Genomic DNA, 15,596 nt, shown 5'->3' with positions numbered 1-15,596 from the left:
GCGTGGTGACACTCGTAGTAGACGGGACTGTGTACGATCATTTTAAACTTCTGGTCCTGCCCGACCTCTGCGCTGCCGTCCTGCTGGGGTTAGATTTTCAGTGCCACCTTAAAAGTGTTACGATGGCGTACGGTGGACCCCTACCCCCACTCACAGTCCGCAGCCAGCAGCTTCCAAATTGCCCGCCGCGCACCAGGTGCAACCTCTCCACACTCAGAGTCACCCCCCCACCACTGTTTGCTAACCTCACCCCCGACTGTAAGCCCATCGCCACAAAGAGCAGGCGGTACAGTGCCGGGGACAGGGTTTTCATTAAAACCGAAGTGGAGCGGCTCCTGAAGGAAGGGATTATTGAGGGCAGCACCAGCCCCTGGCGAGCCCAGGTTGTGGTCGTTAAGACCGGCGAGAAGCAGCGCCTGGTCATCGACTACAGCCAGACAATAAATCGCTACACCCCGCTGGACGCCCACCCACTCCCCCGCATAGCTGATATGGTCAACCAGATCGCGCAGTACCGCGTCTTCTCGACCATTGACCTGAAATCAGCGTACCACCAGCTCCCTATCCGCCCTGAGGACCGCCAGTATACTGCCTTTGAGGCAAACGGCCGCCTCTATCACTTCCTTAGGGTTCCCTTTGGCGTCACCAACGGGGTCTCCGTCTTCCAAAGGGAGATGGACCGGATGGTAGATCAAAATGCGTTGCAGGCCACTTTCCCATATCTGGACAATATGACCATCTGCGGCCGTGACTTGCAGGACCATGACGCAAACCTCGAAAAATTCCTCCGCACCGCCCAACTACTGAACCTGACATATGACAAGGAGAAGTGCATATTCCGCACAAACCGCCTCGCCATCCTTGGCTGTGTTGTGGAACACGGAGTCATCGGCCCCGACCCCGACCGGATGCGTCCCCTTATGGAACTCCCACTGCCTCAAGGCCCTGAAGAGGTGCCTAGGGTTTTTCTCCTATTACGCCCAGTGGGTCCCCTACTATGCGGACAAGGCCCGTCCGCTGATCAAGTCCACCTCTTTTCCCTTGACGGCAGAGGCCCGCTTAGCCTTCCACCGTATCAAGGAGGACATTGCCAAAGCCACCATGCACGCAGTGGACGAATCCATCCCCTTCCAGGTGGAAAGCGACGCGTCCGACTTTGCCCTGGCCGCTACCCTCAATCAGGCGGGGAGACCCGTGGCCTTCTTTTCACGAACCCTCCAAGGCCTGGAGACCAGACACTCCGCTGTTGAGAAGGAGGCCCAGGCGATTGTGGAGGCTGTGCGTCATTGGAGGCACTACCTGGCCGGAAAACGATTTACCCTGCTCACTGACCAGCGTTCAGTTGCTTTCATGTTTAACAACAAGCAGAGGGGCAAAATCAAAAATGACAAGATCTTGAGGTGGAGAATCGAACTTTCCACCTACAATTACGAGATCTTGTACCGGCCCGGGAAGCTCAATGAACCCCCGGATGCGCTATCGCATGGCACCTGCGCCAGCACGCAGATCGATAGACTGCGGGCCCTCCACAATGACCTCTGCCACCCGGGGGTCACCAGGTTCTTCCACTTCATCAAGGCCCGCAACCTGCCTTACTCTACTGAGGAGGTCAGGACCATGACCAGGAACAGCCAAGTCTGCGCTGAGTGCAAACCGCACTTTTATAGACCAGACAGGGCCCACCTGATAAAAGCCACTCGCCCCTTCGAGCGCCTGAGCGTTGATTTTGAAGGGCCTCTCCCCTCCTCCAACCGCAATGTGTACTTCCTCAATATTATTGATGAGTACTCCCGTTTCCCGTTCGCCATCCCTTGCCCGGACATGACCAGTGCCACGGTCATTAAATGTCTGAACGACCTCTTCACCCTGTTCGGTTTCCCCAGCTATATCCATAGCGACCGGGGCTCATCGTTTATGAGCGACGAACTCCGTCAGTACCTGCTAACTAGGGGTATTGCCACAAGCAGGACCACCAGTTACAACCCCCGGGGGAACGGACAGGTGGAAAGAGAAAATGCGACAGTTTGGAAGGCCGCCCTGCTAGCCTTAAAGTCTAGGGGCCTTCCGACCTCCCGCTGGCAGGATGTGCTCCCCGATGCGCTCCACTCTATTCGGTCACTGCTCTGCACTGCCACTAACGCCACCCCTCATGAGAAAATGTTTGTCTTCCCAAGGAAGTCCACATTGGGGACATCGCTACCGCCATGGCTGACGTCCCCAGGGCCGGTCCTACTGAGAAGACACGTGAGGACCCATAAAACGGACCCCCTGGTCGAGAGGGTCGACCTCCTCCACGCCAACCCCCAGTATGCTTACATTGCATACCTGGACGGGCGGGAGGACACAGTCTCCATAAGAGACCTTGCACCCTCGGGGGCCGCAGTAACCCACTACTCACTACCACCGCCCCCCCCCCACGACCCGATATCCAGCCCCAGCAGACGGCAGGCCTGGGCCCCGCTCGACATCTACGAGGACGACACGCCTGTGCCACAGCCTACGCAGGACTCGACGCCGGAAGCTCCACTACCCCTGCCGTCGCCACGCCGATCACAGCGGCAGACAAGACCTCCGGAGAGACTCCAATACACTAACTTTTAATACACTTCACCCCGCCGGACTCAATTTTAAACAAGGGGTGAATGTGGTAAACCACTGTTTGTATTCCACTGTGCACATGCCTGGACATGCCTCGGCTGACTCCTCCCACAAGTCCAAGTATAAAAGGTGACTGCTCCCCAGCCCTTTGTATTCTGGACCGGTCGACCACTCGAGGCAGACCTTCATCCTTTTGTTAATAAAAGCCTTTAGTTACTCTCTTAACTCTCAGTCTTTTATGAGTAATTGATAGCGCATCACCTAGGATGTAGATTATCAGGCCCTGGGGATTTATCGGCCTTCAATCCCGTCAATTTCCCCAACACCATTTCCTTACAAATGCTGATTTCTTTCAGTTCCTCCCTCATTAGACCCTATGTTCCCCGACATCTCTGGGAGGTTATTTGTGTCCTCCTTTGTGAAGACAGAACTAAAGTATGTAGTTAATTGGTCTGCCATTTCTTTGTTCCCCATTATAAATTCCCCTGATTCTGTCTGCAAGGGACCTACGCTTGACTTCACCAATCTTTTTCTCTTCACATATCTATAAAAGCTTTTACAGTCAGTTTTTATGTTCCCTGCAAGCTTACTCTCATACTCTATTTTCCCCCTCTTAATTAATCCCTTTGTCCTACTTTGCTGAATCCTAAACTGCTCCCAATCCTCGGGTTTACTGCTTTTTCTGGCCAATTTATATGTCCTCTCCTTGGATCTTATGCTATTCCTAATTTCCCTTGTCAGCCACAGTTGAGTCACCTTTTTTGTTTTATTTTTATGCCAAACTGGGATGAACAAATTCTGTACTTCATCCACCGTCAACCCTTTGAGTGACATTCCCCAATCAATCCTACCCAACTCGTGCCTCAAACCATCGTAGTTTCCTTTATTTAAATTCAGGACCCTAGTCTGAGTCAATTTCTTCATTCTCCATCTTAATGAAGAATTCTATCTTATTATGATCGCTCCGACCCAAGGGGCCTCTCACAACAAGATTGCTAATTAATCCTTTCTCATTACATAATACCCTTTCTAATTACATAATCCCCCCTCACCCTGCCCCCCCGCACCTCCTCCCCCCACCCCGCGCACCCTCCTCCCCCCACCCCGCGCACCCTCCTCCCCCCACCCCGCGCACCCTCCTCCCCCCACCCCGCGCACCCTCCTCCCCCCACCCCGCACCCTCCTCCCCCCACCCCGCACCCTCCTCCCCCCACCCCGCGCACCCTCCTCCCCCCACCCCGCGCACCCTCCTCCCCCCCTCCCCGCGCACCCTCCTCCCCCCACCCCGCGCACCCTCCTCCCCTCCCCCTGCGCACCCTCCTCCCCTCCCCCCGCGCACCCTCCTCCCCTCCTCCCCTCCCCCGCGCACCCTCCTCCCCTTCCCCCCCTCCCCGCGCACCCTCCTCCCCTCCCCCGCGCACCCTCCTCCCCTTCCCCCCCACCCCCAACCCCGCGCACCCTCCTCCCCCCACCCCGCGCACCCTCCTCCCCTCCCCCCGCGCACCCTCCTCCCCTTCCCCCCCCACCCCGCGCACCCCCCTCCCCCCACCCCGCGCACCCTCCTCCCCTTCCCCCCCTCCCCCCACCCCGCGCACCCTCCTCCCCTTCCCCCCCTCCCCCCACACCCTCCTCCCCCCACCCCGCGCACCCTCCTCCCCCCACCCCGCGCACCCTCCTCCCCCCCACCCCGCGCACCCTCCTCCCCCCCACCCCGCGCACCCTCCTCCCCCCCACCCCGCGCACCCTCCTCCCCCCCACCCCGCGCACCCTCCTCCCCCCACCCCGCGCACCCTCCTCCCCCCCCCCCCGCGCACCCTCCTCCCCTCCCCCCGCGCACCCTCCTCCCCTCCCCCCCGCGCACCCTCCTCCCCTCCCCCCCGCGCACCCTCCTCCCCTCCCCCCCGCGCACCCTCCTCCCCTCCCCCCCGCGCACCCTCCTCCCCTTCCCCCCGCGCACCCTCCTCCCCTTCCCCCCCCCCACCCCCCCACCCGTGCGCACCCTCCCCCCCAAACCCAGTTTGAATCTGGAGCCTCCACAGGCTCAGAGGGAAGGTCGGGTTGTTTCAACCCTGGCCAATTGCAATCTACCTGGAGAGCTTTATTTTACAAAACAGAACAAGAAGTGATTGCACTAGAGAGGGTGCAGAGGAGATTTACAAGGATGTTGCCTGGGCTGGGGAATTTTAGCTATGAGGAAAGATTGGATAGGTTGCGGTTGTTTTCTTTGGAACGGAAGAGGCTGAGGGGAGACCTAATTGAGGTGTATAAAATTATGACGGGCCTCGATAGAGTGGATAGGAAGGAACTGTTTCCCTTAGCAGAGGGGTCGATAACCAGAGGGCATAGATTTAAAGTACTTGGTAGAAGGATTAGAGGGGATTTGAGGAAAAACATTTTCACCCAGAGGGTGGTGGGGTTCTGGAACACTCTGCCTGCAAGGGTGGTAGAGGCGGAAACCCTCATCGCATTTAAAAAGTACTTGGATATGCACTTGAAGTGCCGTAACCTACAGGGCTACGGACCAAGAGCTGGAAAGTGGGATTAGGGTGGATAGCTCTTTTTCAGCCGGCACAGACACGATGGGCCGAAATGGCCTCCTTCTGTGCTGTAACTTTCTATGATTCTATGACATAATTGTAAAAGTAGATTTTTTTTTCCCTGAACAACTAAAGTGCATAAATAAATCCGCATTTCAAAAGTGCTTCCCAATGCACTTCAAACCAGGCTGCAAATTGTTCATGCTCATCAACAGTACATCCACATAGAGTGTAAACTCCAGGCTGCTGATGGCAGCAGAGCCAACACAGTCAGACATCAGGAAACAGAGAGCAATCAATAAGGAGGGATGAGGGATGGGGAGCAGTGGATGGGGGCAGGTACCTGAGACACACGGGCCGCCTCCGCTAGGAATTTCTTCATCTCCACCGCATCGTGAGCCACGTTCATCGCTGAACCACTGGAAGAGACAAAATGAAACACTGGCGTCAAACATTTACACATCGACACGGCTCATCGAGTGACTGGCTGCTAAACTTCACTCCCCTGCTCACACAGCAGGCCCAGCCCCCCTCCCCTGCTCACACAGCAGGCCCAGCCCCCCTCCCCTGCTCACACAGCAGGCCCAGCCCCCCTCCCCTGCTCACACAGCAGGCCCAGCCCCTCTCCCCTGCTCACACAGCAGGCCCGGCCCCCCTCCCCCCACACACAGCAGGCCCGGCCCCCCTCCCCTGCTCACACATCAGGCCCGGCCCCTCTCCCCCCACACACAGCAGGCCCAGCCCCCCTCCCCTGCTCACACAGCAGGCCCAGCCCCCCTTCCCTGCTCACACAGCAGGCCCAGCCCCCCTCCCCCCACACACAGCAGGCCCAGCCCCCCTCTCCCCTGCTCACACAGCAGGCCCGGCCCCCCTCCCCCCACACACAGCAGGCCCGGCCCCCCTCCCCTGCTCACACGGCAGGCCCAGCCCCTCTCCCCCCACACACAGCAGGCCCAGCCCCCCTCCCCTGCTCACACAGCAGGCCCAGCCCCCCTCCCCCCACACACAGCAGGCCCAGCCCCCCTCCCCTGCTCACACAGCAGGCCCAGCCCCCCTCCCCCCACACACAGCAGGCCCAGCCCCCCTCCCCTGCTCACACAGCAGGCGCAGCCCCTCTCCCCCCACACAGCAGGCCCAGCCCCCTCCCCCCACACAGCAGGCCCAGCCCCTCTCCCCTGCTCACACAGCAGGCCCAGCCCCTCTCCCCCCACACACAGCAGGCCCAGAGCCCCTCCCCCCGCACACAGCTGGCTCACCTCCCCCTCCCCCCACACACAGCTGGCTCACCTCCCCTCCCCCCACACACAGCTGGCTCACCTTCCCTCCGTGCCGCCCCCCCCGCCACCCCCCCCACACAGCTGGCTCAGCCCAAAGGCATCATCATGGACTTGTCTACATTGAAAGCCACCTGTCAGACCCATTCATGTCTATATTTTTCATCCAACAGCCTAACATCCACCTAAATCTGCGTGTCAACAGCAAACCTTTGGTCCGTTCCAGATCGGTAATTAAAGAGCATGGATCTCTGCGTGACTCCATGAGTGACCATCCCTCCATTAATGAGTGCCTTTTGTCTAAGCCAATATAACCCATTTACTATCCAACCTAAATCCTGCCCACAAAATGCAGACTTGCGCGACGGCAGGCTTTCTGAAAATCTAGATACACAATGGCGACGGAGCTTCCATAATCCAACAAGGTCATAACCTCCTCAAAATAAAAGATACGACCAACCACCACTTCAAACCCCTCTCCCCTGACCACTTTCCCCTTCACATCGGAGGCTCCTTGGGACATTTTTCTACAAAAAATAAATGCAAAGTCGTTCTTCTTGTAATCCAGTTGAGGGGATGCTTCATCAACTCTTGGACACCAACACCCCTCCGGAACCTTCTTCCCCTTCACTTTCCTCTGACCCCCCTTCTCCCAATCTCACCCCCTGCCGCGTTTTCACTATCCCCTCTGACCTTCCCCTCTCTGACCCCGAACGATCAGTCCTCAGCAAAGGCCTGAGCTTCATCCCCTTATGCCCCCACCTCAATGAATTTCGAGCTTGGCACGATATTGAGCTCTTTTTCCGCCGCCTTCGTCTCCGTGCCCACTTCTCTGGCCAGGAGTCTTCCCCCCCGCACGACTGACCCTTTCTCCCGCTTTCAGAATTCCTGTTCTACCTGGACCCCTCCCCCTGGCCTCTTACCCTCTCTAGATCTTTTCATCGCTAACTGCCGCCGTGACATCGGCTGTCTCCATTTCTCTGCTCCCCTCACTCACTCCAACCTACCTCCCTCCCTCTGAACTTGCAGCACTCCATTCTCTTAGCTCCAACCCTGACATTGTCATTAAACCTGCTGACAAGGGTGGTGCTGTTTGGTGAACTGACCTCTACCTAGCGGAATCTGAACGCCAACTCTCCAACATCTCTTCCTACCTCCACCTGGACCATGACCCCACTACCGAACATCAAACCACCGTTTCCAAGACTGTCACTGACCTCATCTCCTCTGGAGATCTTCCCCTCGCGGCCACCAACCTCATAGTTCCCCAACCCTGCACAGCCGGCTTCTACCTCCTTCCCAAGATCCACAAACAGGACTGCCCTGGTAGACCCATTGTTTCAGCCTGTTCTTGCCCCACGGAACTTATCTCTTCCTATCTCGACTCTATCTTTTCTCCCCTTGTCCAGTCTCTTCCCACCTACATCCGCGACTCTTCGGCTGCCCTCCGCCACTTTAACAGTTTCCAGGCCCCAACCGCTTCCTTTTCACTATGGACGTACAATCCCTCTACACCTCCATCCCCCACCAGGATGGCCTGAGGGCGCTCCGCTTCTTCCTTGAACAGAGGCCCGACCAGTCCCCATCCACCACTACCCTCCTCCGCCTGGCTGAACTTGTTCTCACATTGAACAACTTCTCCTTTAACTCCACTCATTTCCTCCAAATCAAAGGTGTTGCTATGGGTACCCACATGGGTCCTAGCTATGCCTGCCTTTTCGTGGGATACGTGGAACACTCTTTGTTCCAGTCCTACTCAGGTCCCTTCCCTCACCTCTTTTTCCGATACATTGATGACTATCGGTGCCGTTTCCTGCTCTCGCCCCGAACTTGACAATTTCATTCACTTTGCCTCCAATTTCCACCCTTCCCTCACCTTCACATGGTCCATCTCTGACTCTTCCATTCCCTTCCTCGACTTTTCTGTCTCCATCTCTGGGGATAGGTTATTGACCAATATTCACTACAAGCCCACTGACTCCCACCCCGCCTCCTGTAAGGACTCTATTCCATTCTCCCAGTTTCTCCGCCTCCGCCGTATCTGCTCCGACGATGCCACCTTCCACACCAGTGCTTCCAACATGTCTTCCTTTTTCCTCAACCGAGGATTCCCCTCTACCGTGGTTGACACAGCCCTCGACCGTGTCCGTTCTATCTCCCGCACTTCTGCCCTCACCCCTGCCCCTCCCTCCCGGAACCACGATAGGGTTCCCCTTGTCTTCACCTTTCACCCCACCAGCCTCCACATTCAACGGATCATCCTCCGCCATTTCCGCCACCTCCAAAGTGATCCCACCACCAAACGCATCTTCTCCTCCCCTTTCAGCATTCTGTAGGGACCGCTCCCTCCGAGACACCCTAGTCCACTCCTCTATCACCCCCAGCACCCCTTCCCCTTTGCCTGGCACCTTCCCATGCAAGCGCAGGAGATGTAACACCTGCCCCTATACCTCCCCCCTTCCCACTGTCCAGGGCCCCAAACACCCCTTCCAGGTGAAACAGCGATTTACTTGTACTTCTTGCAATCTAGTATACTGTATTCGCTGCTCACGATGCGGTCTCCTCTACATTGGGGAGACCAAACGCAGATTGGGTGACCGCTTTGCGGAACACCTCCGTTCAGCCCGTAAGGGTGACCCCGAGCTTCCGGTTGCCTGTCATTTTAATTCACCGCTCCATTCCCACTCGGACCTCACCGTCCTTGGCCTCTTGCATTGTTCCACGGAAGCTCAACGTAAACTCGAGGAACAGCACCTCATCTTCCAATTAGGCACTTTGCAGCCTTCTGGACTCAATATAGAGTTCAACAATTTCAGATCATAACCTCGGCCCCTATTAGATATAAGTAAAAATGTTTCATCCACCCCTTTGTTTTGATTTTTCCCTCCCCCACCCCTTTCCTTTTTTTTTCTCTCTCCCACATGGCAGCTGTCTCTCATTCTGCCAGAACATTTCACACCTAATCTGAGCTGTCTATTGTCTCCACTAGTCCTAGCACCATCTCGTCTCGTTTTGAATATCTTTTAATGTCTCTTCACTTCTTTTGTTGTCTCCCACCCCTGCCTTTCGATCTATTTCATTTCCTTTCCAGTTTTGAAAAAGGGTTAGACCCGAAACGTCGACTCTAATTTCTCGCCACGGATGTTGCCTGGCCTGCTGAGTTTTTCCAGCATTTTCTGTTATTAGAGGGGCTGGTTAGTTGGTTTGAGTACAGTGTAGCCCAGTTAACCATAACCACAACTGCAATGCCACGTTGGACTCAATCGCGGGTCATTCACGTGGTTACAGCATTAAGGAAGATGGTATATAGGAAAAAGAACATTTGTCCAGCCTCTGACCTCATGTATCTGAGCTCACTTACTGATCAATCCAGGACACAGAGTGCTTAGCAATAAGCTTATGAAATTGCTTTGGAAAATGCAGGTGTAAAGCTTACTCAAGTTCATGCTTTGCACTTGCCCCAGTCAATCTTCAGTACAACCTACATGGACTTGTCCTAAACCAGCTGTGCAGATCATACAAGAGACAGGTGGGACATCATCGGAGGAAAACAATTGGCTTCAGGCAGGGCTGCCAGCTGCTGGGGGATTATCCTGCGACTCCTGCTGGAGAGTCCACGTGCGTCAACAGGCAGGATCGAGCTAGACTGACATCCCTTCACAGTTCGATAGCCTGTCGACACTCACCATCTAGGTTCACACATAAAGAATGCCACTTGAGCAAGCAAGTCAGCACCTTCAGAATAGGATGGCAGGACAGGGAACGAGGGAAAGCTACTGGACAACAATCTGCCAGAAAATCGCTTTTGTACCCGACAGCATGCACAGATTGGATGTTTGGTATCTTACATAAAATGAATCTGATACTTCTCACAGATATCAAGTGGAGCCCCAAGCCCAGAAATAATAGCTTTACCTTAGGACGTAAGATGGCCTCAGCAAGCAGGGGTAGCCCACAGTCTCTGCAAATGAGAGGGCATCATCCTAGCACAGAAAAGAAGTCAGTCAGTCAGTGAAAGGGCTACTTACTGCACACCAAACTTTCCTGTCATACTGAACAGATCTGGGAATCCACAGTACACCCTTCCACATCCCAAGAGGTTAAGGTTTCATGAGAATTGCAGCTCTGATCAGGGTCTATACTTGAAACATTAACTAGTCTTTTCCCACAAGCTGGCTGACCTGCTATTTGTTTACCGCATTTTCTGCTTTTATTTTTCCTTCTCATACTTAATGTTTGAACGGAAACATAGTCCAAATAATTTATCAATAGCAGGTTCCCGAGGTACGACACAGGTTATAAAAAAATCGCAGAGAGTTTACAGACTTGTAGTTAGGCAGCAACATGTAAATAAGTGAGACTGCATATCTGGTCAAATGTAAAATGACACAATTAGGAGTGATGGGCCATGGACGCTCTCCTGTTTAACCGTATTTGGTAATACAACAGACACATGCCTCCTGGTAGCCATTGCACCATCATCCTTTCACTAACAACAGTCATTTAAAAACGACTGATATTCCCTGCTCCTCCAGCAGCTCGATCACAGTGGGTGTGAATCTCCATCACAATCTGCACTCTAGATCAGGAGCAAGAGGGAGCAGCGAGATTAGAGAATCGGGAGCGGCGAGATTAGAGAATCGGGAGCAAGAGGGAGCGGCGAGATTAGAGAATCGGGAGCAAGAGGGAGCAGTGAGATTAGAGAATCGGGAGCAAGAGGGAGCAGTGAGATTAGGGAATCGGGAGCAAGAGGGAGCAGTGAGATTAGAGAATCGGGAGCAAGAGGGAGCGGCGAGATTAGAGAATCGGGAGCAAGAGGGAGCGGTGAGATTAGAGAATCGGGAGCAAGAGGGAGCGGCGAGATTAGAGAATCGGGAGCAAGAGGGAGCAGTGAGATTAGAGAATCGGGAGCAAGAGGGAGCGGCGAGATTAGAGAATCGGGAGCAAGAGGGAGCGGTGAGATTAGAGAATCGGGAGCAAGAGGGAGCGGTGAGATTAGAGAATCGGGAGCAAGAGGGAGCGGTGAGATTAGAGAATCGGGAGCAAGAGGGAGCGGTGAGATTAGAGAATCGGGAGCAAGAGGGAGCGGTGAGATTAGAGAATCGGGAGCAAGAGGGAGCGGTGAGATTAGAGAATCGGGAGCAAGAGGGAGCAGCGAGATTAGGGAATCGGGAGCAGTGAGATTAGAGAATCGGGAGCAAGAGGGAGCGGCGAGATTAGAGAATCGGGAGCAAGAGGGAGCAGCGAGATTAGAGAATCGGGAGCAGTGAGATTAGAGAATCGGGAGCAAGAGGGAGCGGCGAGATTAGAGAATCGGGAGCAAGAGGGAGCAGCGAGATTAGAGAATCGGGAGCAAGAGGGAGCAGCGAGATTAGAGAATCGGGAGCAAGAGGGAGCAGTGAGATTAGGGAATCGGGAGCAAGAGGGAGCAGTGAGATTAGAGAATCGGGAGCAAGAGGGAGCAGTGAGATTAGAGAATCGGGAGCAAGAGGGAGCGGCGAGATTAGAGAATCGGGAGCAGTGAGATTAGGGAATCGGGAGCAAGAGGGAGCAGTGAGATTAGAGAATCGGGAGCAAGAGGGAGCAGTGAGATTAGAGAATCGGGAGCAAGAGGGAGCAGTGAGATTAGGGAATCGATTACTTAGCTATGTTAAATTAAAATTAATTTTATAGAATTTTTTTAATTTTTTTAAAGATATCATAGAACAGCAGCTTCTTAGGGTGTATCAAGTTTAACTACAAAAGTGAGAGCTGGGCACTCCAGCTCCTTTATCAAACACTGATTATTAGAATCTACATTATTTAAACTTCCCTCTGCACACAGTCAATTTCTTCATTATAAATTCTGATGAGAGAGCTAGAGAAAGATAGATAGAGGGAACTGCCTATGTAAACTTGTTACAGTGCAATGACACCCTTCCATCAATGGAGGCACTGCAGTGAATATTCAGCCCCAGGTCCCTCTGTTCTTGCATCCCTCTCAAAATAGTACCGTTCAGATTATACTGCCTCGCCATGTTGTTTCTCCCAAGGTGCATCACTTCATACTTAACCGCATTAAATTTCATCTGCCATGTGTCTGCCCATTTCACTAGTCTGCCTATGTCCTCCTGAAGTCTGCTACTATCTTCCTCACTACTTACTATGTTGCAAAGTTTTGTATCATCTGCAAACTTCGAAATTGTACTCCCTATATCCAAGTCCAGGTCATTTATGTAGCCAAGTGGGAAAATGCAGTGAATATTTAAGTCCACTAGATGGCGCGGTTCATTTTCCCCTTTAGAATTTGAAAAAAGGAGAAAAGGGTTATGGGAAGGGCCATGTGATGCCAAAGGAACCTCCCCTTTCTTCACAGCCTCCATTTTCTAGATCCAGCGTGAGGGATGTGCTCTGAGGAGAGTTGGGGTGAATATGACTTTTGAAATGAACTTAAGTCTGCGTAAAGTACAACTAAAACAGCATTTAGTGCAGCCAGACATAGTTTTAAAGTGATATTGTTTCCCAAATCACTCGATATCACGGGGATGCTTGCAGATTGTCCCACCATGTGCTGGTGTTAACCTTTGTTAAAATTGTTGTCGAGTCCTTGGGGCTACGTTTCGAACGAGTTTAATACTTTCTGTTTGCTTGTAAGAGGTAACAAGTGATAACGGGACATACGAATGTATGGTATGATATGTTTTGTTTTGTATAATGATTGTTGGTTAATTAACTACCTGCACCTGTGGTTTACCTCATGTTCTGTTTTACAGCAAGCCACTGCCGTATTTTGTCGACTGTGTTTTATGTATTTGCAATTTCATCCTACACCTAGACCCAAGTTATTAATACAGAATAAAAAAACCCCAAAAACGAAAGTTCGTGTCCTGTGCTGCTCCATTTCGCCAGGCTACACATTTTGGTACCAGGAGTGGGGTCTGTTAGCTTGGAGTTTCTCAGGTTTGGGAAAGTTACATAAAATACGGCAGTGGGGGAAGAGCGGTGTGGTGCCAAGTGGACCTGGAGACGGACGGAGAGTGCTGCCTGGGGTTGCTAAGGAGGACCAGACCAGACAGACGGGATCCAGAGGGCGCCAGGACCAATCTGGGAGAGGACCCATCAAGGCACCGAGGAGGGACACCATTGGAGAAGAATCGTCGCAGCGGCCATCCCATTCAGTGACTGTCAGGGACTTGTGAACTGAGTCAAAATGTTAGACCCTCCTGAGGAGGCGGGTGGAGCTCACAATTCGGATGGTGAGGACAATACCTCTAGTGTGGGTGAGGGCAACCAGATAGATCAACTCAAGGCACAGATTTCAGAGTTGAAAAAAAACCATGACCAAGCAATGGCAATTATTGCCACTCTAGGTAATGGGGCAACCAAGTCATATGTGTATGTACCCAGAGAGCGTCAGATCCAACCATTCAGTGGTGAGGTATCCAAAGATAGTCGTTCAGTTGATGAGTTCATTGAAGAGGTTGAAAGTGTACTACGAGCTAGAGATCAGACTCCTGCAGAGCAGGTAGATTTCATTCGATCTTTGTTGAGGGGGGCAGCCCTACAGGAAATTAGGTTACGGTTGGGTGGAGAGTCTAAGCAGCCCAGTGACCTGTTCAGTTACCTAAGGGGGGCTTTCACCGAAAAACGCAGTGAGTCCCAGCTGTTAGAAACTTTCTATGGACGCAAGCAAGAAGAGGGTGAAGATTTCCGAGAATACTCACATGCACTCTCTCAGATTATTAGAACTTTGGTAAAGCAATCACCTGATGCTGTGCCGGACACAAAACGGGTTGTCAGAAACAGATTTGTTGATGGTGTTAGAGATCCCTCACTCCGGAGAGAGTTGCGCAAGTTTGTACGAGACAACCCCCAGTCTACCCTGTTCGATGTACGTGAGGAAGCTGTCTTATGGTCCTTAGAAGACCAGCCCTGTAGCACTAAAGTTGCAAAGAGCAAGAATGTAGTGTGTGACAGTACGGGGAGGGATCTTCAGTGTTTTGCCATTGGGGTACCAGGCAGCCAGGCTGTCACTTTACAGGATGTTCTTAAAGTGGTGGCGTAACAGGGTAAAGCTATCGGGGAACTAACAGAGGCATTACGGGGTCTTGCTCTACAGAAGGAAAACACGGGTAATGACAAGGTTGGGAAGCCTAGAGCCAAGCCAAAGTTCACTGATGAAGGTCAGCCTATTTGCTTTAAGTGCAACGGGGCGGGGCACATTGCCAAACAGTGTCCTCAGAAGCACGAGGTAGCAAACACATCCACCAATGCTGGCTGGGGTGCAGGAAAACTAACTCCCTCGATTGCCATGAGCCGGGCAATGCGAGGAAAACCTGCAGGCTCTCAGAACAGTACTGGTATTCGTGACAGATTTCTTGACCGTGCAGTAGGTAAATGTCCAGTAGTAGATCTCAAGATTGGGGGGGTTACTGCTAACTGTTTACTGGATACCGGGAGCCAAGTCAGCACTATTGCTGAAGTTTTTTTCAAGAGAGCACTTACTTGGGAGGGATGAGGATATGCTGCCTACAACCGGGTGGCTTAAGATCACTGCCGCCAACGGGTTGGACATTCCCTACTTGGGCTACCTTGAGTTAGACGTTGAAACTATGGGCATAACCTTACCCGAATGTGGTTTCCTGGTAGTCAAAGAGCATCAGCAGTCACAGCCTGCAGCACCAGGTCTTATTGGTATGAACATCATCAGCCGATGCAGACAACTAGTTCATGCTGAGTTTGACACTACTCTTGGGGGAAAGTTGGATTCAGATTGGAGGGAAGCATTTCAGCAAGTACAACAGTGTAACATCACTCCAAAGTCATCTTCTGTCCGTGTAGCTGGTAGGGGTGCTGTACATGTGCCTGCGTCTTCCATAGCTACAGTCTATGTAAAGGGACTTAAAACTCAGTCAGGTGGCAGCACTAAAATGCTGTTGGAGCCAGGTAACACACCATTGCCAGGTGGCCTGGTAGTTGTCCCCACTCTAGTTGAATCAAAGGGACATTTATTTCCAGTGCAGGTGGTAAATTTCTCTGAGGAGGATGTGTGGTTAAGCCCCAGGACCAGGCTTGGTATTCCGACTCAGGCAGAGTGTGTAGACAAGGACTCCTGTGAGGTGCGATTTCAACGCATCTCCGCTGACACAGAGGAAGTAACTGTTGGCAGAAAAGGAGGACAGATGACAGACCAAGACATTCAGTTGCT

General features: G+C 53.1%; 1 protein-coding gene across 1 annotated transcript in view; it reads right to left on the bottom strand.

Moving 5' to 3' along the window:
* The window catches only part of LOC147081737 (carbamoyl-phosphate synthase [ammonia], mitochondrial-like), a 195,295-nt gene that overhangs the window by 52,956 nt on the left and 126,743 nt on the right, over window positions 1-15,596 (bottom strand). Inside the window, exons 27-28 of the mRNA XM_085980733.1 lie at window positions 10,325-10,392; window positions 5,479-5,554 (exon numbers count right to left, since the gene is read on the bottom strand). Coding sequence (XP_085836859.1) covers window positions 5,479-5,554; window positions 10,325-10,392 — 144 coding nt within the window. The remainder of the gene's footprint in view (window positions 1-5,478; window positions 5,555-10,324; window positions 10,393-15,596) is intronic.

Source organism: Somniosus microcephalus, unplaced genomic scaffold (assembly GCF_052327205.1).
Source record: "Somniosus microcephalus isolate GS21.2 unplaced genomic scaffold, FLI_Smic_1.0 scaffold481, whole genome shotgun sequence".
Classification (NCBI taxonomy): Eukaryota; Metazoa; Chordata; class Chondrichthyes; order Squaliformes; family Somniosidae; genus Somniosus; species Somniosus microcephalus.
Note: the sequence above shows the minus strand (reverse complement) of the source record. Positions and strands in the feature narration are given on the sequence as shown.